We start from the raw sequence: 24,088 nt of genomic DNA, 5'->3' as shown, positions 1-24,088 counted from the left end.
CTGTGTGGGACACAGAAGTAAATCTTCTGACATCAAAGTATCTAGTGTGCACATATGTGTGTGTTGGGAGGGGAGGAGGAATTAACAAATATATAAATAACTGTAATGCAAGATCGGTAGAAAATGCTCAGGGCCAAAGGGTGAAATGGATCCAATAACGGTTGGTATTCTAGCAAGACCAGAAGCTGGAGAGATTACTCCAGGCTAGGGATCAAGGAGGGCTTCCTGAGGAGGTGGCATTTGAATGTCTCTAAGTCTCTGAGTAGATGTAGGATCTATAATACCTCAGGAGAACGCTTTAACAGAAGTTAGATCCTTTTTAATTTGCCAAGGACATATGCCCTTATTCCTCTTTTACAGAGGTATCAACTGAGGCCCAGAGAGGTTGACCAGGTTGTCTACAGTCACAACGCTAGCCAGTGGCGGTCCAGGATTTGACCTCAGTCCAGGGTGACCGACTCCAAGCCCTGCACTGGGTCCCTGCCGGGCGGGCGTGCGCCTTACAGAGGAACGCAGCCCGCAAACAGGACGCGCCGGGGGCGGGACAGAAAGTCCGGGAGGGGCGGGGCTTAAAGTCCTGGGGGGCGGGACAGGCGGCGCGGGCGGGCTAGAGGCGCCGGGTTTGCGTCCCGCTCCACCTGCGGGCGAAGGCGCTGTCCATGGGCGGCTGTAGGCCGGGGGGCGGCCGGACTGAGCCCTGCTGAGCCCGCGGGGCCGGTCATGGGCGACCGCGAGCGCAACAAGAAGCGGCTGCTGGAGCTGCTGCGAGCGGCGGGCACTGGCAACGCGCACTGCGCCGACTGCGGGGCGGCGGGTAAGGGCGCGGCGGCGCGTGCAGCCCGGAACGTGGGACCGGCCCCCGGCCCGCCGGCCCCTTCCCCTCCCTTCAGGCCCGGGCCGGTCCAGGACTCCTGCTGGATCCGCGCGTGACCCTTATATCACCTTCGGACCCGGGCCCCTGGCAGCCCTCTCCTCGGCCAGTACCGCTCCCACTCGAACCCGGCCGGGCCGCCTGTTCTCCCCACTCTGGACCTCAACAGTAGATCCCGGCCCCGGGTGCCCTGACCATTCTACTCACCTCCCCTGCCAGACACCCTACCCACCCGGACCACGGTCCTTGACGTCTTCATTCCGGACCCAGCCACTTCCCACACCCTCGGATCCAAACATCCCACCCACACCAGGGATCCCAGACCCCGGACCCAGTTCTGCCCTGATGGTCCCGTGCCCCTTCCCCACCCGCCCCGGACGTCCCCGGGGTCCTCCCACGTTCCTGCTCCACAGCACTCCGACCCTGTGGACCCCGAGCGTCCCTGACTCCGACTTCCCCACCCGCAGCTCCCCAACCAGGCGCCTCGGTGCAGGTCCCTCCCTCCGCGCTCTCCTCTAGGTTCCTCGGAGTCCTGACACTTCCACGTCGCGCCGCCTCAGCCTCTCGCCCCCATCCTCCTCGGGACTCCTTCCAAGATCTTCATCCTGGCCGCCGCTGCGCCAGGGCCAGTGGGCTGACCAGAGGGTTTCATGCTGATCTTAGTTCATCCAAGGCGGGGAGGCTAAGAGAGGAGGCATGGGCTGAGCTGGACACCCCCCCAGGCTAACTGCCAAGCCCTGCCTCTCCTGGCGCCCCCTGCCCAACCCTGGTTTCTTCACCCAGCTCCCCTCCTGTCCTCTTGTCCCGCAGATCCCGACTGGGCCTCTTACAAGCTGGGCATCTTCATCTGTCTGAACTGCTCCGGAGTCCACCGCAACTTCCCAGACATCAGCAAAGTGAAATCTGTGAGACTTGACTTCTGGGACGACAGTACTGTGGAGGTAGCAAGGGGCGCAGGTGGAGAGCATTGGAACAGCAGAACTGGGGTGGAGGCAGTGGGCAGGGCGCTCCCATTCTACAGGGAAGGAAACTGAGGCCAAGAGAGGGGCAATAAGGAGCTGATTAGACTTGCCTTAGATGAGGCCCTGAGTTCAAATCCTAGCTCCATCACTTGCTTACTTACTAGCTATGAGGCCCTGAGCCTGCTATTTAATGCTAGTTGTGAACCCTTTCCACATCTGTGTTATAAAGATACCACTACCCCTTCATAGGGCTGCTGTAAGGATTAAATGCAGGCTCAAGGCAGGTACAAAGTAAATAGTCAATTAACAGCTGCTGTTCTCATTCGCTGAAATTCTGGACTATAACAAAAGTATCCTGATTCATGGTACATAGTCCTCCTCCAGTCCCCCTAGCCAGGGAGGGGACCACTTTTTTCTCCTGACCTACAAAGATGGAGGACACCTGCAGCCCAGATAATACCATTCTGGCCAGAAAACCTTCAGAGAGCAGGCGGTACTAAACTGGGCTGGTTAGCTGAGGATTTCTGGGACTACTGGGGAAGCAGACCCATGTTTACTGAGTACCCATCTGTGCCATGCACTGTGCTAGACCACTGGGCTAGATACTTTACTCATTCATTCCACACGTTACTGTAAGCCTACATATGCTGGGTATAGGAGAGAGCAGTGAACAAGATAAAGTCTCTGCTCACATGGAGCTTACATTCTAGTGCAGGAGAAAGACTGGAAACCAGCACCTAAACCTAAGGGTCGTTTCTTTGTACCTTATCACTCCCCTGTTATATCTTCTTCATCTTCACGGGTGAGATCCCTGAAGCTCAGGGGCTTAAGTATTGCCCAGGCGTCACTCAGTGAATAAATGGCGCAGCTGGGATGCGAACCCTGCTCTCTTGAGATCCAAAGCCCATGCAAATCCTGGGACACAGCCAAGTGGCCACTGGGGAAGGGGAGAATAGGGTTCACACTGCCCAAGGGACATGGATTAAAAACCTGATGTTTTTTCCACACATGCCCTCACCCCAGATATGCCACTGCTGTTACTGAGTGCTGTTGGCCAGGGCCACTCCTGGCACATCTGCCTCTGGGTCTCTTGGGTGCCAAAGGCCCCCAGTGATCTTCCTGACCTACATACTCTATGGGGCGAGCACTGAACGTCTTCCATCCTCCAGCTCCATCTATCTCCTGCGGACTTGCAGGGGCTGCTGCTGGTGGTCCTGGCCATCTGTGGAGGGGGTGGGAGAAAGAACATGAGCTTTGGAATTAGACAGGTCTGGGTTCAAATCCCAGCTCTCCACTGACTAGCTGTGTCACCTTGGGTAAGTCACCAAACCTCTCTGAGCCTCGGTGTCCTCACCTCTAAAACGGGGATGGTAATATTACAATGATTGAGCAGATCGAATGAACTAATGCAGGAGAGCTGTAAAGTGCCCTGCCTGTATGAAGCATGGCTGTTACAGCACCTCATTGCTCCAAGTTGGGGCTTCCCAGCAGCACAGATGACCAAGCTGGGTGGGGTGGCGGGGAGGAGGGGAAATGTGTCAGACTCCAGGAGGAGTGTCTCCTGACTCAGCCCAGGAGCCAGTGAGAACAGTGGCCTTCAGTGTAGACCGTGGTTTCATTTCACGTTTTTTCAAGTTCTGACATTACCCCAAGTTGCTGTTGTCTTGCAGTTTATGACCCACAATGGGAACCTCCGAGTGAAGGCCAAGTATGAAGCCAGAGTCCCTGCTTTCTACTATATCCCCCAGGCCAACGACTGCATGTGAGTGGGTGATTTCCTGGTGCCCCCCGCTCCCACCACTACCCCATCTCCTGTGTGGTGGTCTCTTCTACAGACATGCCCAGCAGGTGGAGCCAGGAAAACATTTGGTACTGTCATGGAGAACACACAGACCTGATGAAAGCCCCTCTCCACCTTCATAGCTTGGGTTGTCACTTGCCCTCTCTGGGACTCAGTTTCCACAGCTGTGAAATGGGGCATTTTCTTTAGGATCTGTCCCTTTAACTTGATGTTTTCATAGCCTACAGGTGATAACTAACTTGATTAACAAGCCGCCGGTATTTTAGCAGAACAAATGTGTTTCAGCTATTATACTTTCTACGGAGTCCCACCTGAGCTGTCCCACCTGCGCTCAGTGTTGCTCCAAAGCAGCTACTTAGGCGCCACCTAAGCACCTACTATGTGCTCTGCACAGTACAAGCCACTTTTTATGCATTTAAACCTCTCAACAACCCTCAGGGGTAGGTAGGTATATTATTGGCATACTCCCCAAGTTCAGAGGAGTTAAGTAACTTGCCCTTAGTCACACAGTGGATAAATGGTAGAGTGGGACCAGGTCCCTGGTGGTCAGACCCTAAGACCACTGCTCTGTCCAGTGTAGCATGCTCAGATCTCATGGGTGGGCCACAGGAAGAGGCTCTTGGACCCTCCTGGCTTAAGCTCATGAACACGCAGTGGGATGTGGCAGAGTAGATGGTCCAGGGGAGCTGTTATCTGTCTCATTGACCTAGAGGGCTGAGGCTGAGGTTGGAATAGTATAGTGGTGTGCATATAGCCCACTGGGGGAGATATTTCCGCCTGGGGAGACACTGGCAATGTCTGAAGACATTTTGGGGTGTCACAACTGGGGAGGGGGTGCCACTGGCATCGAGGGGGTGGAGGATGAGCAGAGATACTGCTAAACATCCTACAAAGCACGAGACGTCCCCCCACCACTAAGAATTACCCGGTCCCAAATGTTAATAGTACACCCAGGCAGAGAATCCCTGGCTAGCCTGAGCAGGCAGCCAGGCAGCTGCTGTGATGCTCTCATCCTCAGCTGCGGGGTCTCAGAAAGTTGCCATGGGAAGAGGATGCATCAGACACAGCTGACTAAAGATTCTCTCTTTTTTAGGGTCTTAAAGGAACAATGGATTCGAGCAAAGTATGAGAGACAGGAGTTTATGGCTGAGGGGAAAACAATCTCACCCCTAGGTAAAGTTATTTTCATCATCTTTTGAGGGCTAGTTCTGATGAGTTCTAGAAAACAAAGTGCTTGAGTATTAGGAACAAGGTCAGCAGAGATATACCTGCCACCCTTGCTCTGGCCACAGAGGCCAAGTTGTGGGTTCCTCTGTCTCTGAAATAGCAACACATCAGCTGGTGGGGTTTTATGGTCTGACTGGCCGAGAAACACATTCGTCTCAGGTCCTTGCAGGGCCACAGGGTGTATAGAGTCTTCAGTATAAATTGCAAAAAGAGTCACCCACCGGGCAGACCAGGAAGAAATAAGACACCCCGCTTCTGGCTAATGTAACCCCTGGTGTGGCACAAGCCTTGGGAAGGTGCATGGACTGGATTTCACCTCCCTTCCCGCCTTTGTGCAGGGCACAACCTCATCGGTGGCCCTGAACCTGTGGCAGTTTCTGCCCTGCTACTCTGCGTCCAAGCTGACACTGACCCAGAGAGCAAAGTATACAAAACTGCTCTTTGAGGACCAGAGGCAGCCAGTGCTCAGCTGTCCTCATGGCCAGGAGCACAGAGTATTCATCTACCAGCAGGAGCCCAGAGGTCACTCATTATTCCCACACTCTGGAGGGTTCCGTTAGGCTGATGTCAACGTGAAGTTGGGCCTCCTTCAGAATCAATCCAGTTTCTTAGGATTTAGCCTACTTAGAGTTTACTATGTCTTCTTAGGAAACAGCCAAGGAAGAAAGTTGACGGTAGCCCAACTGAAATCATACAACATTGCAAATTTGGCCCCAGACAGGACCCCCACGTCCTGCAGCTGAAATAGCTAAATTAGATCCTAGACATTTTAGCAGCAGGTGAGAGGTTCATTCCACCCCTGAGACCATACGGTAACAGGGTTCATGAGTTGCTTGTTTGTCTTGAAGCTGTGAGTGTTCACTCTTTTTCATCCCTGGTGGAAGGTAACCGAGAAGGGTTCCTATGGAAGCGGGGAAGGGACAACGCGCAGTTCCTGAAAAGGAGGTTTGTGCTCCTGGCAAGAGAAGGCCTCCTCAAGTACTACACTAAAGAAGAGGTAAGTCTTCTCCTACTCCTCCCCGAGCGCTGGCTCTCACCCCACTCAAGTCTACATTTTTATTTATTTATTTTATTTTTGGCTGCGTTGGGTCTTCGTTGCTGCGCGCGGGCTTTCTCTAGTTGTGGTGAAGGGGGGCTTCACTTCGTTGCGGTGCGCGGGCTTCTCATTGTGGTGGGTTCTCTTGTTGCGGAGCACGGGCTCTAGATGCGTGGGCTTCAGTAGTTGTGGCACGTGGACTTCAGTAGTTGTGGCATGTGGGCTTCAGTAGTTGTGGCTTGTGGGCTGTAGAGTGCAGGCTCAGTAGTTGCGGTGCACGGGCTTAGTTGCTCCACGGCATGTGCGGTCTTCCCAGACCAGGGCTCAAACCCGTGTCCCCTGCACCGGCAGGCGGATTCTTATCCATGCACCACCAGGGAAGTCCCAGGTCTACATTTTGATCAATAGTGCCTGGTCTCGTGTATGAGCTCAGCCACTGAGACTTAGGTACCACATGCTGCTACTTTTCCTTGTTATACAATCCATCCAGTCCACTAAAAACCACACCTTCTCTTCACCTAGAATGGGCTTAGACTGGTCTATGATTAAGCCTTTGATGACCACTTGATTTTTACTTCATTTATTTATGTACTTAAGAAATATTTATTGAGCACCTACTATGCTAGACCTTATTCCAGGAACTAGGGATACAGCAATAAACTAAACCAAGTTCTTGTTCTCCTGGGGCTTCCATTCTTGTGGATGGAGACAGGTGTAACCAAAACATACATCAATACATAATCTATCCAGTGGCAATAAGTTATATGAAGTAAAATAAAAGAGGGTGAAGAGTTAGAGCGTGGGGTAGAGGGAGGTGCCACCACAGGTGGTCAGGGTAGGCCTCTCTGATGACATTTGAGCAGAGAACTGAATAAATGTGAGTTATGTGGATTTGTGGGCAAAGGGTAGAAGAGTAGAGGGAACAGTATGTACAGAAGCCCTGAGCATGGTCACGTGTGCTGATTAGAAAAGATGACCCCTCTGAGACGGAGCAGCCCTGGTCCCTGTCTAGGCAAGCAGAAGCCTGCACGGCGGTTCTTACTTGTACCTTCAGCCGCGGGGGCTTTTTTGTTCAGTGCACAAACTGCCCAACCATGAGCCGTAGCCCTGGCTTGAGCTGGGAATGTATTTGGTGAGTCTAGAGGACATGAAGGAGGCCAGAGTGCCTGGTGCAGAGTGAGCAAGGAAAACATGGGGCGAGATGAGCTTACATAGTGGAAGACTTCAGAGGCCATAGGAAGACTTGGGAGTTTTCTTTGGAAACAGCTTTATTGAAATATAAATTCACACACCATTGGATTCACCCATTTAAAGTGTATAATTAATAGCTTTCAGTATATTCATGGAGTTGTGCAACTATCACCGCAATCAATTTTAGAACATTTTCATTACCCTAAAAAAGAAACCCCACATGTGTTAGCTCTAGTTCTCCACTCCACTCCCCTCCCCCAGCCCTAGGCAACCACTGATCTACTTTCTAACTCTATAGATTTGCATATTCTGGACATTTCATACAAATGGAATCATACAATATGTGGTCTTTTTTTTTTAAATTTTTATTTATTTATTTTTGGCTGTGTTGGGTGTTCGTTGCTGCACACGGGCTTTCTGTAGTTGCAGCAAGCAGGGGCTACTCTTTGTTGCAGTACCCGGGCTTCTTATTGCGGTGACTTCTCTTGTTGTGGAGCACGGGCTCTAGGCACATGGGCTTCCGTAATTGCGGCTCATGGGCGCATGGGCTTAGTTGCTCCGTGGTATGTGGGATCTTCCCTGACCAAGGCTCAAACCTGTGTCCCCTGAATTGGCAGGCAGGTTCTTAACCACTGCACCATGAGGGGAGCCCGTAATAGTTCTTTATATATTCTATACACAAGACCCTTATGGGATATATGATTTACAAAACATTTACATTCTTTTTTAAATATTTTTTCTACTATGGTTTATCACAGAATATTTTTACAAAACATTTAGGCGTTTGGATTTTACTCTGCTGTTGGGAAGCCACAGGAGGGTTTTGAGCACAGAAGTGATCTGCTCTGACTAAAACTTTTGGAAAGGGGCACTCTGGCTGCTACAGGGGCGAGAATGGAGTTGGGGGTGGGAGGTGAGAATGGAGCAGTGGGGAGGTGAGGGTGGAAGCAGAGAAGCCAGTTAGGAAGCTATTGCAATAATCCAAGCGAGGAGTAATGGGTTAGATTAGGATAATCGTGACAGAGCTGGTTAGAGTGGTCAGATTCTACGTGTATTTTGGAAGTAGAGCCAATGGGATCTACTGAAGGATTGGACACAGAGTGTGAAAGTCAGCAGAATCAGGAATGATTCCCAGATTTTTGCCTTATGCAACTAGAAGTCTAGATTTGTCATTTGCTGAGATGGCAAAGACTTAGCTCCCTACGGGGATGATCAAGAGTTCCTTTCCCGTTTGAGATGCTTATTAGTCATACAAATAGAGACTGAGAAAGAAGTTCTCAGAAGTTCTGAGTCAAGAGATTTGGGGAGAGTTTGGAGCTGGAGTCATCAGCATGTAAACTGGTTTAGCCACCGGACTGGCTGGAGTCACCTAAGCAGGGGGTGGGGGTGGATGAGAAAAGATGTCAGAGGACTGAGTATCTTAGTTATTTGTTGCTGAGTGACACACCACCCTAAAACTTAGTGGCTCAAAACATCAGTCTATCATGTCTCACAATCCTGTGGGTCAGGAATTTGAGCAGGCAGTGGCTGCTCCATTGTACTCCATGTGGCATCAGTGGAGTGGTTGGGCTGCGCTAGGAGACCCAGGAAACCTTCACTCACATGTCAGGTGCTTTGGCATCCTCCTTGTGCCTTCTCTGTGATTGTTCCTCATTCAGGAGTCCAGCTCAAGCTTTGTTGCAGCATAGCAGCTGGCTTTCCCCGAGCAAATGAGAATGCTGCCAGGCCTCTCAAAGGTTAGGCCAGGAACTGCCTTCTGTTGGTCAGAGCAAGTCATGCAACCAGCTCCAATTCAAGAGGAGGGGATATAGATTCCACCTCTTTATGGGTAGAGTGGCATGTGCAAACTAGGAGGGAAGGAATTGGAGAAGCCCATCTTTGGAGATTATCTATCACACTGAGCCCTGGAATATTCGAATATTTAGAGGAAAGATAAGAAGTTTCCAGCAAAGAGAATGTGAAGGAATGGCCAAGAAAGTAAGAGAAGGACAAGCTCTGAACACTTTAGCCTTCATCCTACTCCATTTCCTACGTGCAGAAATTACTATTTATGTCCCCTGTTGCTTTCCTGGATGGACCAGAGCAATGCCAGAAGACCTGTCCAGTGTGGCCTCAGTCTGGGGCCAGATGAAAAATGATGGGGGATGAAGAGTATTAACCCTCCAAGAGAGAGTAGGGATTTCTTCTCAGTCTTCAATGTAAATCACTGAAAAATATTGCAAGCACTAAAGGCAGGAAGAAAAAGTGCTGCTACAGAGTTAGGAGCAGCCATCGAACACCAGTAGCTGTTGTGAGTTAGGATTTGAGTCTCATCCTTGGTTGGAAAAAGTTGATCTGTTTCTCAGTCCTAAGCCTGTTCGGTCTAAAGCAGTCTAAAAATAGAACAAGTTGCCTTTGTTCTTTTTTTATTTCTTTACCCAAATGGAAAAGTTTTAAATTATAAAGGTAACTCATTTTTATGTGAAAATTTGGGGTAATACAAAAAAGTGAAGTTTTAAAGAAAGCAAAACTCAGAAGATATTTCAACATAGCAAAATATTAATACCCAGATCACATTTTTTTAAAACCCTAAAAATCAAGAAGAAAAAAACAATCCATTGGCAGAAGAGGCAAAAGGAAATGGTTTGGTAGTTCACAGAAAAGGAAACCGAAATGCCTGATAAATACAGGAAAAGAAGCCCAATCTCTCTGGCAGTCAAGGAAATGAAAATTAAAATCACAATGAGATATACTATGTATCCACCAGAATGGCTAAAATTAAAAAGGTTGACACCACCAAGTGTTGACAAGGATATGGAGAAACTGGAACTCTTACTGCTGGTGGGACATAAAATGATACAACCTCTTTGGAAAACAATTTGGCAATTTCTAATAAAGTTAAGTGTACACTTAACCATATAACCCAGATTTTCCACTCCTAGGTATTTATAAAAACGTATGTCCACAACAAAATTTGTCCACAAATCTTGTTCACAGAAGTTTTATTTGTAATAGCCAAAACCTGGAAGGTATCCAAATGTTCATCCACAAATAAATGAATTAAAAAATTGTAGTATATCCATAGAATGGAATATACCGAGCAACAAAAAGGGACAAGCTACTAATAAATGCAACAATGTGGATCAATCTAAAAAATATTATTCTGAGCCAAAGAAGACTTATACAGGAGTATGTACTGTATAATTCCATTTATATGCAATTTCAGAACAGACAAAATTATACCAATAGAAAGCAGATAAGTGATTGGGATTGGGGTGGGGTGGGGATTGATGCAAAGGAGCAAAAGAAACCCTTTTAGGGTAATAGTGATGTTCTAGATCTTGATTGTGGTGGTGGTTACGTGGGTATATACGCTTGTCAAAAAACTGCACTCTTAAAGTGAGTTCCATTTATTGCTTATAAATTATACCTCAATTAAGTTGAAAAAAGAGAAATTAACAATGAGATTCCATTTCAAACCCTTCATATTGGCAAAAATGTTTTAAAAAACTGGCAGCATTGAGTGTTGGTGAGGATATGGGGAAAGGGGAAATCTTCTATGTTACTGATGGAAATTTACTTCCAGTATGTACATTGCTGCAACCACTGTGGAGAGCCATTAGCAAAATAATTTGGCAGTTTTCAGTAAGTCAAAGATGTACACACTTGTGAGCTAGCAATTCCATTCCTAATTGTGACCTAGAGACACTCTCACGGAGGTATACCAGGGATACAAGCTGACAGCAGCAAAAAATCAGAAACAATCTCAGTATCTGTGAACAGGAACATAGATTGATAACTTTTGGTGTAGTCATTTACAAGAGCCAAGTAGATTGGTATATCTCAACATGGACAGAGATAAAACGTTGAGTGACAAAAGCAAGTTGTAGAATGATCCATAATATGTGATACCATTTATGTAAATTAAAGCCACATAAAACAACACTATGTATTGTTCATGGGTATGTGTATGTGTGTATAAAAGTGTAAAAAGTGAACTAGAAGGATGAATATCAAACTCATGACAGTGATTGACTGTGGGGAGTGGAGGAGGGGAAAGGGACAGGGTAAGTAGTAATTAAAGGGATTTTGGCTTTATTAGTAATGTTGTATTTTTTAAACAAATTTCCTTTTGGGGAATGATATTGACAAAATTAAATACACTTTTTTTGTATTTTTAGTATTTTTCATAGTAAATATTTTAAAAGGAAAGTCGTCCATTAATCTTTCAAGAAAACCGTTGTGAAGAGCGTTAGTGTAAATCTGTCCATACTTCTTATGTATGTGCAAATAAACATATAGTATATACATATAGTTTATGTACATTATATATATACTATATACATATAGTATATGCATATACATGTGTATATAATTTTTGCATTAATAGGTTCCTACTATACATCCAGTTCTGGGACTTGGTATTTCTCACACATGGATTTCATGGACATTGTTTCATATTAGTAATATTTATTTAAATTTTCCTTTAAAAAATTCTGTGATATTTTATTGTGTGGATATGCCATGATTTATTTAACCCATTATCATTGATGGACATTTCAATAATTTCTTTTTTTTTTTTACTGTTATAAGGAACATGGCAGTAAACATCTTTTTTTTTTTAAACTATTATTTAATTTTTCAGTAACTTTTTGTGTGTGTGTGCAGTACGCGGACCTCTCACCGTTGGGGCCCCTCCCGTTGCGGAGCACAGGCTCCAGACGCGCAGGCTCAGCGGCCATGGCTCACGGACCCAGCCGCTCCGCGGCATGTGGGATCCTCCCTGACCGGGGCGCGAAACCGAGTCCCCTGCATCGGCAGGCGGACTCCCAACCACTGCGCCACCAGGGAAGCCCAGTAAACATCTTTTGACATACATGTTTGCATAGTAATGCAATTACTTCCTCGGATAGATTCTTAGATGTGAAATTGTGGGTCAAAGCAAAACACTCAACATTTTAGTAAATATGACCAAATTTCCCACTAGAACTTTCTTCAGTGATGGAAATTTTCTCTGTTTGCACCTGTCTAGTACCCTAGCCACTAGCCACAGGTGGTCGCTGAGCACTTGAAATGGGACTACGTGTGACTAAGGAACTAAAGTCTTAATTTTATTTAGTTTTAATTTTAATAGCTGCATGTGGGTAACAGCTATTATGGATCTAGAGCGTTGGTATCATTTTTCTCTCTTATCAGTTATGAAAGGAAGCACTTGTTTTCCCTTTGCCTTCTTAGCATCAGTGAGTCGAATTGTGTTCAGACCCTGAGAACAGAGAGGAGGGTGGGAGGGCATGCCCTGAGGCCCCCACAGCTGCTTTTATCTGTTTGTTTTATCTGTTTTATTTGTTTGCCTTCCATGGATATTTGTTTCAAATTCTTTTTTTTTTCTGGCTACATGGCATGCGGGATCTTAGTTCCCCAACCAGGGATCAAACCTGTGCCCCTTGCAGTGGAAGCACCAAGTCTTAACCATTGGACCTCCAGGGAATTCCTGATGATTCGTTTCAGAAAAAGTTCTATGGCTAAACATTTTGAAAAGTTCTAAGTTAAGGTCTTTCCAGGCCCCCTTTCAGCTCAGAGAGGCCAATCTGATTAAGCAGAGTTCCACACGGGTCATCTGTTTGCAGTTAAGTCTCCCTGGAGAACGTGATGAGAAGTCACCCTGCTGACTGTCAGCATCTTAAGTATCTGCTTCCTCTCTTTTAGGGTAAAGAGCCCAAAGCTGTCATCAGCATCAAGGACTTGAATGCCACCTTCCAGACAGAGAAGATAGGGAACCCCCATGGCCTGCAGATCACCTACCGAAGAGAGGGCCACGTCAGGAACCTGTTTGTGTATCACGAGAGTGGGAAGGTGAGAGCCTCCAGCTCGCTGATCGCCTTGCGCAGCAGCCTCCTTAGATCTGCTGCTGCTGTTCACCTTAACCTATTGTCACTTTTTTTTTTTTTTTTGGCCACACCACGTGGCTTGTGAGATCTTAGTTCCCCAACCAGGGCCCACGGCAGTGAAAGCACCGAGTCCTAACCACTGGAATGCCAGGGAATTCCCTATTGTCACTCTCTAGTTGGAGACAGAGGTACAAGTAAAGCAGAGCGAGATCAGGGAGAGCAACCTGGTGGGTACCAGGGGTGTGTCTGGATGGTGCACAGCCGTCAAGGGGCATCCACTTAGCAGAAGGGACTATGCCCAGGGATGGCAAATCAGGTGGGGCCGGAGATTCCAAATATGGGAGGAGGAATGGATCAAAGCCTGGGCAGCGCGCGCTCCACGGCCTTGCTTCTCAGCGTTTGGTCCGCAGCACCAACAGCATTAGCCATCACCTGAGAGCTTCTTAGAACTAGAGTCTCGGGCCCACCCCGGACCTACTGAATTAGAAGCTGCATTTTAACAGGATCCCCAGGTGATCCTCATGCGCACTGAAATTTGGGGAAAGCACCACTTAAAGGTCCAGGAAATCAACTCCATCAGAGAAGAGCAGGCCAGTAGTACAGGTTCAAGAGAATAAGCTGGGTCCAAATGAGCAGGGTCATGTGACCAGGCAAGGGTTAGAGATGCTAAGTCGAGGTGAAGAGGGGCAAAGGTAGGGGCTGACATTTTGTGAGTTTCTTTTTAATTCTGGGCCAAGTGCTCTTCTTGGCGGTCACTATACATCATTTCTTAATCTTCAGATCAACCCTGGAAATGTTTTATCCCCATGTTACAGAGGCATGGGCATGTTAAATAATTTGCTCAAAGTCACGTAGCCAATGGTTCCTGAGCCCTGCACCCATTTCACCTCCCCAAGTGCCTCTGCTGGAGGAAGGACCCTTGGCAGCAGGAACCAGGAACCAGATACAGGGACTCGATCTTCCCATAAAGCCCTAGCGCTGGGATGGTGACCATGGATCACCCTCCCAGCAGGCTTCATGCTCCCTCCGCATTCTGGGCTGACTTCCTGGTGTGGTCTGAAGAGCTGGGTTTGGAGTCAGAAGCTGGGGCCCTGGTTCTGCCACTCCCAGCTGTGTTACTAGGGCAGGTTCCTTCCCTCCCTAAGTTCGCTTGTTTATGGTTGATAACGTCCACCTCCCAGAGGGGTTTCGAGAGTTGAGTGACCATGAACCACGAACGTGAAAGCGTCTCATTATGGTGAAGTGCACTGTAAACATTAGTTGCTACTGTAATTTGTTCATGATTGTGGCAGCTGCAGAAGGAGACAAACTCTTGTGAGTCATTTCACATCTGTGTCATTTACGCATTCATGAATTCACTCTTTCGGTAAATCCTTAGCACGCTCCTCCCCACAATGTGCACAGCACTGGGGTATGTAGTGAGTGGGGCAGAGCCATGAGTGGGGTTCTGGGATCTCAGAGTCTTGGGAGGGAGGCAGATGGGGAAATAGGCACTGATGATGCTGTGTGAGGATGGGCTGGAGGCCGTGCTAGGGACACACAGGAGACATGTAAGTAGCCTAGTCTGGCGGGGGGGTGGGGTGGGCTGGAAGGGGGCAGTCAAAAAAGGCTTTCCAGAGGAAGGAGCATCTATTTAAGAATTGTGTGAATATGCTGAAAAGAACACTCAAACCAGCTTAAACAGGACATGAATAGGAAAGATACAGGAGTGTTTATTTCAAGGGCCAGTAGTATGGCTTGGCCTCCTGAGAGATTAGAATCAGGAGCTGTGGTGTGTGTGTGTGTTTAAGAGAGAGAGAGAGAGAGAGAGAGAGAGAGACAGAATACACTCTAACAGGAACACATTGTTCTATAAAACCAGGAGTTTGAGTAATGTCTCACTTGTTTGTTTCTCTAAATTCAACGATCTCATTCCCCAAATTGCCAAGAAATCTATTATCAGTCATCTTTCTCGGCTCCCTCCCTTGGCTTTACCAGAATCTTGGGACTTATGTAGTGTGGGAGACATGGAGGAGATGCCTGGTTTTCAGTCCACATTGGGCTCACTGCTGTAGTCCCATGTCCAGACTGGCTGGATACCAGTGGGTACCCCTCCACCCGTGCGACTGCTCCGAGGACTTTTGCTGCAGTGCCCAAGGTCTCAGACAATTACGGTACCTGGCTCCCTACCACTGACCCAGTTGTAGAGCAATGCGCAACCTGGTTCTGGCCCGTCTCCCCTTTCCCTTGATGCCCCAGTTTCTCCCTTAGATGGGCATAAATGGGAGCGGGGGAGGATGCTCAAACTCATGCCCACAGGAGCCAGGTGGGCAATTGAAAAGTAAAGTGGACAACCTTAAGGCTGTGGCAAACAGGAAAACCTGTATAGAGGACTGAAACAGACAAAACTTCAGGAGCCAAACAAACCTGTATGCAGGTTGGATTTTGCCCCGGAGCCACCAGTTTGTGACCAAAGAGCCCTTCCAAAGTGGAGGCCTAGGTGGGTCTTTCATGGGATGGTCCCATTCCCTTAGTGCCTGAGCCTCTAGAAGTTTCTTAACACCCAGGACAGGAGAGCTCTGAACTCAGGAATACGGGGCCAGCAAGTTTGACCTGCAAGAGAGAAAGGTAATGATGTTTCCTACCTTTGAAACCAAATTCAAATGAATTTCTCAATCACCATATTACATCTAAGTGCAGCACAGCAGCTATTTGAACAAGTCTTTCAGCTAGCTCCCCAATTCCAAATTCCTGGGAGAAAGAATCTGATAAGCCCTGTCCAGCCTCTGCATTTGTCCAGTTGCTGTGGTCAAGAGTGGGTAGGATCATAGCAGCAAGCGTGGCTGCAACTGTGGGTGGGTGGTGTGTGGCTGAGAATGGGTGGGGCAGTTCTCATAGAATCAGGGCTTGCGTGGAGCAGGAATCTATTGCAACATCTAAACTCACCCCCAGGATGAGTAGAATGTTCTAGGTAAAAAGTGTGTTGGGGGTGAGGGCAGAGAGTTGGGTGAGGCAGAGTGTTTCAGGAAAAGGTAATAGCATGTGTTGGGATGGGGTGGTGGGGGGCAGGGATTGCAATGGTTTTGTACGGAAGGAGCTCAGAGGGCAAAGAACTTAGACTGTCTGTCTTCCTGAGGGTTGTGGAGAGGACTCTAAGCTAGACTCAGTTGGATTTGCAATTCGAAAATCACTCTGGCTGCCATAAGGAGGCCTGAAAGGAGAGTGGCAGAGCAGAGGCAGAGCCAGCTGGTTAAAGTGAGAGACGATGGTGGACACTGCCGAGGGAGGTGTTCTCCCAGAGGGACACAGAAGGTCCAAGCCAGCTTTAGCCTAAGTTGCACTCCAGGTGATGAGCATCCACATTGGAGGAGAATCCCCAGGTGCACCTGCCCCCACCTGAAAGCCAGTCTTCGACATCTGAGGACCCTTGCTTCTCAAAGTGTGTCCCAATGACCAGCATCACATCACCTGAGAGCTCGTTAGGAATGCAGAATCTCAGGCCCCACCCCAAACCCACTGAATCCAAATCTGCGTTTTAATGAGATCCTCAGGTGATTCATACACACATTAGAAAGAGCCAAGCACTGTCCTAGGCCATTGCATAACTCCTATGTGGTTCGCCTTGGTCCTTTCCCATGGCTCTGGGGATCTCCCTGTCAGTGGCTTCCCACTTGCTCAGGTGATGCCCCTGGGCTCTGGCACTGTCCTCCCAGATGCCTGTGATCAGCCCACAGGCCCCTGAGTGGGACTGGGGGTGCGTGCATGTGCCCAGACCTGAAGATCCAGCTGGCTTCTTGCCTTCAGCCTCAGCTCCCCAACTACTCTGTCTCATTGGCTGTCCATCTGTCCTTTGTATTTTTCTCTGCAGGAGATAGTGGACTGGTTCAATGCCCTCCGTGCAGCCCGTCTCCAATACCTAAAACTGGCCTTTCCTGAGCTCCCGGAGCCTGAGGTGAGCTAAATGTGGACCCCAGCTTCCACATCTCCTCTCTGCCATCTCCTTTGCTTCTTGTCTCCTGACCTCGAAGACACTCAGAGGCCAGCCTCAGTTTGTTTGCAGGAAAGACCTTGAGATTTGGGGTTGGGGACCTCAGTGGGAAACCAAAAGCTTTCTCCTGGGGAGTCTGGGGGTTATGGCCTCACTCCTGGCAAGGCAGCCTCCAAAAAGTGAGTCAGGCTGTCCCCTTCGGGATGCATGGCTACCACCCACAGTGCCAAGGGGCTCAGGATTTGAGCATCTCTTTCTCACCCCTTCTCCCACTAAAATGCACGAATGGTCCCTCACATACTGCTTATAAAGTGCTTTTGAGCCCATTTTATCTTGTAATCCCTTTTATCTAGTAATCCCTTGCAGCCAGCAGTTAGGTGAGTGTGATTATTCCCATTTCACTGATGAGAAACTGAGTCCCAGGAAGGTCAAGTGCATAACCAAAGGTGTTCTTCACATTCGAACATTCCCCCCTTTACCCTTTCATATTCTGGTATAAGGAAGGTAGTGAGATCTTTCCCATTATCATTCTAACAGGAACAGTCTGCCTTTCATGGCCTAGGTAGTGGGGAGCCTGAGAACTTCATTTGATTGTCCTCAGACGTCTGGAGCATCCATCTACATCTCTCAGGCTTGGCTGGGGAAGCTGTATAGTGGGCTGGAGGATGCTGCCCTGAGCCAGGAGGCCTAGGCTCTTGTGGACGTTCTGCTGCTAACTTGCTGTGTGACCACTGCGGGTTGAGTCACCTCTCTGTGCATCTGTTCCCACATCTGTAAGATGGTGCTTGGTCTGGGTCATCTTCAGGGTCCCTTCCAACCCTGAGGTGCTGTACTCTGGTCCCTGTCTTAGGCCTGCTCTAGGAGGATTTTGTAAGAGATAGGGGTGGAGAGACCATGTTAGTCCTGGGACTTCTTTTTCCTTTTAATATTTATTTATTTAATTAATTTATTTATTTTCTTTCTTTCTTTTTTTTTTGCTGCGTCGGGTCTTCGTTGCAGCACTCGGGATCTTCGCTGGGGCATGAGGGATCTTTTCGGTGTGGTGCGTGGGCTCTTTTTTGTGGCGCGTGGGCTTTCTAGTTGTGGCGTGCGGGTTTTCTCTCTCTAGTTGTGGCGCATGGGTTCCAGGTCGCATGGGCTCTGTAGTTTGCAGCACATGGGCTCTCTCGTTGAGGCACACGAGCTCAGTAGTTGTGGCCTGCGGGCTTAGCTGCCTTGCGGCATGTGGGATCTTAGTTCCCCCACCAGGGATTGAACCCAGGTCCCCTGCATTGGCAGGCAAATTCTCTACCACTGGACCACCGGGGAAGTCCCAGTCTTGGGACTTTCTTAAACCCAACTGTTAGACCCTCCTTGGAAGCCTAAGTGTTCCTTAATGCCCAAGTTTGCAGGGAGCAAAGTGTCTGGAACAGGGGTCCATTCCAGACCCAGTGATGCACTGAGGTGGCAGTTCTCTAGGAGCAGTTCCAGCTAGACCCGGCTCAGGGCCCTCCCGGTCTGCAGAGTCAGCACCGGAGCTGGTGACTGCCTGCTTCCGTGGGCGGGGCGCTGACTGCTGGCTGGAGAGGATGGAGGACAAAGTGCAGATGCCCAGCCTCATTTGTCTGGGCCAGCTCTTCAACTCTGCTGACCCCTGTGGAGGAAACTGGTCTTTGGCCAACATCCTCAATGCCCTCTTGCCTCCCTCATCCACCATCGTTACCCCTTATCCACTCCCAGTTTCTTCCCCCCATGTCTACGTGAGGTTCTGGGCAACCACCCAGGCCTGGCTCAAGCTCAGGGATCCAGATGCCAGAAACCTGGGGAGCCCAAGCGGGGTTGTGGTCATGTGATAAGAAAACGCGTGAACCCAAAGTCAGAGAAGCTGATGTGTTTACGTAGGACAAGTCCCCTCACCTCTCTGAGCCCCAGTTTACTCATCTGTCACCATGAGGACAATCCCTGCCTCCAGAGCTGCCGTCAGTCCAGCGAGCCAGGTGTCTAAGGTACAGTGAATAGAACCCCATCCACGTGCTTTTTCTTCTTCCATTGGCTTCCCGAGGCCTAGGCTCCCCCTGCTCTGGCAGGACTTGTCTTCTCTCCAAATGAGGGAATTAAAGCCTACAGAATGCATTTTAGGGAAAGGGGAGTGTTGTCCTTTATATTTTCGTTTTGAGCTCACGACTTTCTCCCTTTCAGACTTTCCATTCCTATTCCCAGATGTCATGTCCGCTTCGTCCCTGCCCTGGGCTCAGGCTCTGGAGACCCCTGTGTTCTCAGAAACCTGGGCTGTCACTTGAAACTCTAGACTTGCCAGTTTGACATCCTGGAGCATAGGAAACCAGCATCAATCCCTGGAAGCTTCTCTGAGCATAGGATGGCAAGTTGGAAGGGATCCTGCAGATCACATAGGCCAGTATCCTTATTACGTAGTGGGAAATAGGCCCAGAGAGGCATAAGGTCTTACCAAGGTAACACAGCTGGTTGAGGTCAGACCTGGAGCTAGAACTCAGGTCTCTTGACTCCCAGTCCAGAGCTTTCTCTACTTGCCCCCCCTGCCATCACCTCCTATGGCCCTGGGTCAGAATCCCCACCAATGACCAGGTCTTGGCCAAGGGCCTGATCAGAGGGTTCTGCCATGTTTATACTTTAGCATCATAGAGTAGCGGTAGGGGTACCACTAGTGTCTGTATGGTGTCCATCGCCTCTAGATGTGAAAGCTCTTCATCCTACCGATGACATGTCTTTGAGAAAATCCACAACCACTTCTCTGAGGCCTGGTTTGTTCATATATACAACGAAGATGATAATATCCACCTCACAGTGTGGTTGAGAATTACGCGCAGAGCCTGACACACAGTAGATCCTCAGAATATGCCCACCTGACACCAGGAGGGTCTCCTCAGAGCCTTGCCTGTGTCCTCCTGGAGTTGCTGAAGGAATCCTTAAACTAAGTCTTGAAACTAAGACTTGGCTCTGCTGGTAAGCTCTGCAGACATCTGGGGTGCTGTTGTCTGGCTCTGTTGAAATGTTAATGTTGCATCCATACCAAATATAACCCCCTGAACCATGCGTACACATCCTTCCCCATTCCAAACTTCCCCTTTTTTGGGGAGCCAAGTTCGGTGGGGACCCTCGGGCTCCTGGGTGTGAGGCGGGGGTGGCAGTGTGTGTCTTTCTTCCCCCAGCTTGTGCCCCTCGTCACCAGGAACTACCTCAAGCAAGGCTTCATGGAAAAAACTGGTCCAAAGGTATATCCTCCACTCCCGGGGAGACTTTCATGGCCCCTGTCCCAGTGGGCAGTAGGGCAGAATTTGGGAGGTGGGAAAATGGGGAACCAGGGGCAGAGAGGAGGGAGGAAGGGGAAGTAAATGGATGTTTGTGAGTTCCGGGGCTGGAGGACCAAGTGGAGACCAGGTGGCTGGAGCGTGGTCCAGCGTGGCGGAGGTGCTTCTCCCTGTAATTGGGCATCCTCCCGCTTTATCAACATCACCATTAGCTTCTGTCCTCTTAACACCATCTAACTGATCCTACTCTTGGGAAAGCATAGCTGAAAAGGGACTCCTTGGGGGACAGCTTTTGACTTTCCGGAACCCTTGTGTGTTCTGTGCTGGGGCCCTACCCGGACCGTTCAAGTGACACAGGGACTAGTGATCAGTCTGAGAGAACACACCTATATATACCCATGCTTGGGTGCCCAGCTGCATGCTGGTGGGGCGAGGCTCAAAGTCAGAAGATGGAGATGGTAGGGGGTTGTGACGGGCGGAAGCAGGGAAGGGAGGAGGGAAAGGGAGAAGGAAGGGAAAAGTAGAGGAGCTCCTAAAAAAGAACCCCAAAGCAACAGCATTCCAGTGCGTTGTTTTTTTGTTTGTTTGTTTGTTTTTAAGATGTAATATGCTGACAGGATGCTTGTTAAGATGACAGTGAAAGGTGTTAGGCAATCAGGGTAAAGAAAGCCTCAGGCAGCTGGAAAACTTGTAAAAAGGTTGCAGGTTCTCTTCCTTCACCAGCTGGTGGCACCGCCCTCCCCGTGGTTCTGGCCAGGGGCTTTCCTTCCCCTGACCTAGGATAGAATTCAGCCAAGGCCAGCACTTTCAGAAGCGCTGAGCAGTAGCCACTTCTGATTTCCCAGCTTCCTTTTTCTGAGACTTCTTGTCCACAGCCTGAGAAAGGGGTAAAATGCTTCTTCCAACCCATGCAGGCAGCACCTGGAGGCAGCAGGGCGAAGCTGGGGCTGGGGGAGGGGGTGGGATGGGTGGGGGAGAGATGGGGCGGACCCTGCAGAGCTCTAGGCCTGGGGAGGGGCGCTGGGGTGTGCGACTGCGGGGTTGGGACCCGCCGGCTCCCTCGGCCTGGCCCAGGCTGGCGCTCTGACCTCTGTCCCCACCGCCTGGCCGAGCCTGGTAGTAGGTTCCCTCTTTTGCAGCAGAGAGAGCCTTTCAAGAAAAGGTGGTTTGCCCTGGATCCCCAGGAGCGGAGGCTGCTCTATTACAAGAACCCGCTGGTAAGAGCCACTGCCGGCCCGCCACTGTGCACCCTCAGGCGGAGGTGGGGTCAGTGCTGGTCGGGAACCATGGGGAAGCGACAGGGCTGGAGAAACCCAGCCAGAGGCACACCTCCATCATCACTTGTCTCTAAGTCAGTCTTGTGCATGAGGCTGTGCTCTCCCTCACCTTCAGGAAGTCCTTTATGTATGTCCAAAATGCTGCCGATGTATCAGTAGCTAAGACAGGTGTTTCCCGGCAGGACTCTCTTCCCACCGGAGGCTGTGGAGTGTAGCAGTTGGGAGTGAGGGCTCTAGAACTCGGCTGTCTGGGGTCCGGTTCCAGCCCGGCCACCTTTAGGGGAGCGCTCTGGGCAGAGCACTCAGCACTCTGTGCCTCAGTTTCCTCCCCCAGAAAATAGGCTTCATAACACTGCCTTCCTCAGAGGTTGCCGTGAGGATTATCACATGAGTTACTACGTGTAAAGTACTTGAATTCATGGTGCAGAGTTAACCCTCTGTAAATATTAAGTATCATTTAAACAGATGCCGTGTGTGATATCTTTTATGATTTGAGCCTTTTAAATTCTGGGTCCCATCTAGCCGAGATCCCCAGCAGAAACCCCACCCAACACACACACACCTCTTATTAAAATGGACGTGGGGGGCTATCAGGCCTGCAGGTGGCCCTCAGCCCCAGGTGTGGCCTCTGACGACCTGTGTCTTCTATTTTCAGGACGCCTTTGAGCAGGGCCAGGTATTTCTCGGGAGCGATGAGCAGGGGTACCAGGTGTATGAAGACCTGCCTAAGGGCATCCGAGGGAATCGCTGGAAAGCCGGCATCACCATCGTCACCCCGCAGCGGAGATTCATCTTCACCTGCCCCAGCGAGAAGGAGCAACGCGAATGGATGGAGAGTTTTCGGGATGTCCTCTCCCGCCCCTTGACGCCCCTCAACCTCCTCAGTAAGATGCAGGGCTTCTTCTCTTGGGTTCAGCTGTGAGCCCTGAAACTGGGGTCATGGCTCCCGACTGCCCTCTTTCCACTTTCTTCTCTTCCTGCCAAAGAAAAGTTCAGACAGTGCACATTATTGCCAGGAAACCCTCTCTGTCCACGCTTAGTTCCTCTACCAGGAGCCTTTCCCTAGCCACGTCTGGAGGAGTTTCACTCTGGCAGAGCTGTCACTTAGATCCGCTTTTCTGCCCTGCTCAGTCCAGGAGCCTAGCAGCCTCTCTGTCCCTCCACCCTCTGCCCCTGAGTCCCTTTTCTCATGAGAAAACTCTGGCCTGTTATTAAGGTCACAGCAGCTCCTGGGATTTTGGACTACTCCCTGCTCATAGAGGGAAGGCTACTTTTAGGGCTCTTCCTTTCTCTGGGTCCTTTCATGTGTCTGCCCCTCTCCTGCTCTTCCCCTTCACCCCAGATGTGTCACAAGCAGCCTTCCCCATCTACAGACAGTCCCATGAAAGGAGGGGAGACATTCTGAGCCAGAGCAGGAAACTTCTGGCCCAGGGCCTGGCTTCTGGGACACCAAGGAGAAGTTCTTTGTTTGGAAAAGTACAGTCTGAGCAAGTGACCCCACAGAGCCCTTTTGGAGAAACCCTTGTGCCCTTTGAGTCTGACCAGGATAAGCACAAACTTGCTTCACTTTCCAAAATCCCAAGGCCAAAGAGCCTCAGAAATGGGCTCGGAAGTTGTTAGTGAGGCAGCTGGTGCTTTTTTCCTCTGGGGGCCTGTGTGTCCGAGTCTCTGTTTTTCTGTGTTTCTGTGTCTGACTCTCTGCTTTTCTCTCCTTCTCTGGTGTGTGTGTCCCCTCTGTCACCTTTTCAGTCTGTTTTTTATTCCGATTCCCTCTATCATTGTCCCCCTGCTGTCCCTGCCCTCCATTGGGACTGCATTGACATGGCCACGCCCCCCAGCCCTCTTCTTGTTCCCCTTGCAGCTGCATCAACAGAGAGTGGCTACAGCAGCAGGTGACCCACTGGCCAGCCAGCGCACCTGGTGGGAAGGAGAAGTTTTCACCTTGGCCTTGGGGGCCCCGCAGGAGTGCCCCACAGTCGGCAGCTATCACGGGCTGTGAACTCTGCTTTGGCCTTTATCTGCCGGCTCTCTGGGCTTCCCCGCTACCTAGCCCTGGGGGTCTGAGGATCTGGTAAATGTCCTCAGGGCCCAGGACATCTGAAATGAAGGCATTGCAATGCAAAGGCACCCACAGCATCACACAGGTGGCATGCTTGCTGAAAACAAGAACAGCAACAAGAAAAAGTTAAATCTGAATCTAACCATGAGGAAGCAATCAGACAAGTCCACATTAGAGAAATTCTGCAAAACAACTGGCTGGACTCTTTAAGAATGTCAGTATCATGAAAGATCAAGTAGTCTGTAAACTGTTCTAGGTTAGAGAAGACTGAAGAGACATAGCAACAAAATGCAATTCATGATTCTTGATTGGATCCTGGATTTAAAAAAAAACAGTTATAAAGGAAATCATTGAGATAACTGGGGATATTTGAATATGGATGTATATTAGCTAGTAATATTGTAACATTGTGATGATTATGCTGTATTTGTGTAGGAGGATGCTCCTGATCTTAGGGAATATGTGCTGAGGTGTTCAGGGGTAAAATGTAATCATGTCTACAACTGACTTAAATGGTTTGGCAAAAAATGTGTATGTGTACATGTGTACATATAGAGTATATAC

General features: G+C 49.5%; 1 protein-coding gene across 2 annotated transcripts; it reads left to right on the top strand.

Annotated features, from left to right (window-relative positions):
- Positions 1-644: 644 nt before the first annotated feature.
- ADAP2 (ArfGAP with dual PH domains 2) lies at positions 645-23,778 on the top strand. 2 transcript variants are annotated; one of them, XM_007452378.1, is made up of 12 exons: positions 645-814; positions 1,682-1,812; positions 3,504-3,595; positions 4,728-4,807; positions 5,635-5,640; positions 5,746-5,858; positions 12,774-12,920; positions 16,803-16,886; positions 20,090-20,152; positions 21,328-21,405; positions 22,121-22,349; positions 23,327-23,778. In XM_007452378.1, exons 1-12 carry the CDS (start codon positions 721-723, stop codon positions 23,359-23,361), a joined length of 1,152 nt encoding a protein of 383 aa, XP_007452440.1. In that variant the 5' UTR covers positions 645-720; the 3' UTR covers positions 23,362-23,778. The 2 variants fall into 2 exon arrangements, with proteins under 2 accessions (XP_007452440.1, XP_007452441.1); XM_007452379.1 differs by lacking the exon at positions 5,635-5,640 and having other exon boundaries at positions 721-814; positions 23,327-23,361.
- The last annotated feature ends 310 nt before the right edge of the window (positions 23,779-24,088 follow it).

Source organism: Lipotes vexillifer, unplaced genomic scaffold (genome assembly GCF_000442215.2).
Source record: "Lipotes vexillifer unplaced genomic scaffold, Lipotes_vexillifer_v1.1 scaffold216, whole genome shotgun sequence".
Taxonomy (NCBI): Eukaryota; Metazoa; Chordata; class Mammalia; order Artiodactyla; family Lipotidae; genus Lipotes; species Lipotes vexillifer.
This window is presented reverse-complemented; position numbering and strand designations above follow the sequence as displayed.

Coding starts and splice junctions, on each gene's coding strand:
- ADAP2 (XM_007452378.1), top strand. CDS start 721: ATGGGCGACCGCGAGCGCAACAAGAAGCGGCTGCTGGAGCTGCTGCGA. Junction 3,596..4,727: donor CCCCAGGCCAACGACTGCAT/GTGAGTGGGTGA, acceptor TCTCTTTTTTAG/GGTCTTAAAGGAACAATGGA. Junction 16,887..20,089: donor CTGAGCTCCCGGAGCCTGAG/GTGAGCTAAATG, acceptor TTCTTCCCCCAG/CTTGTGCCCCTCGTCACCAG.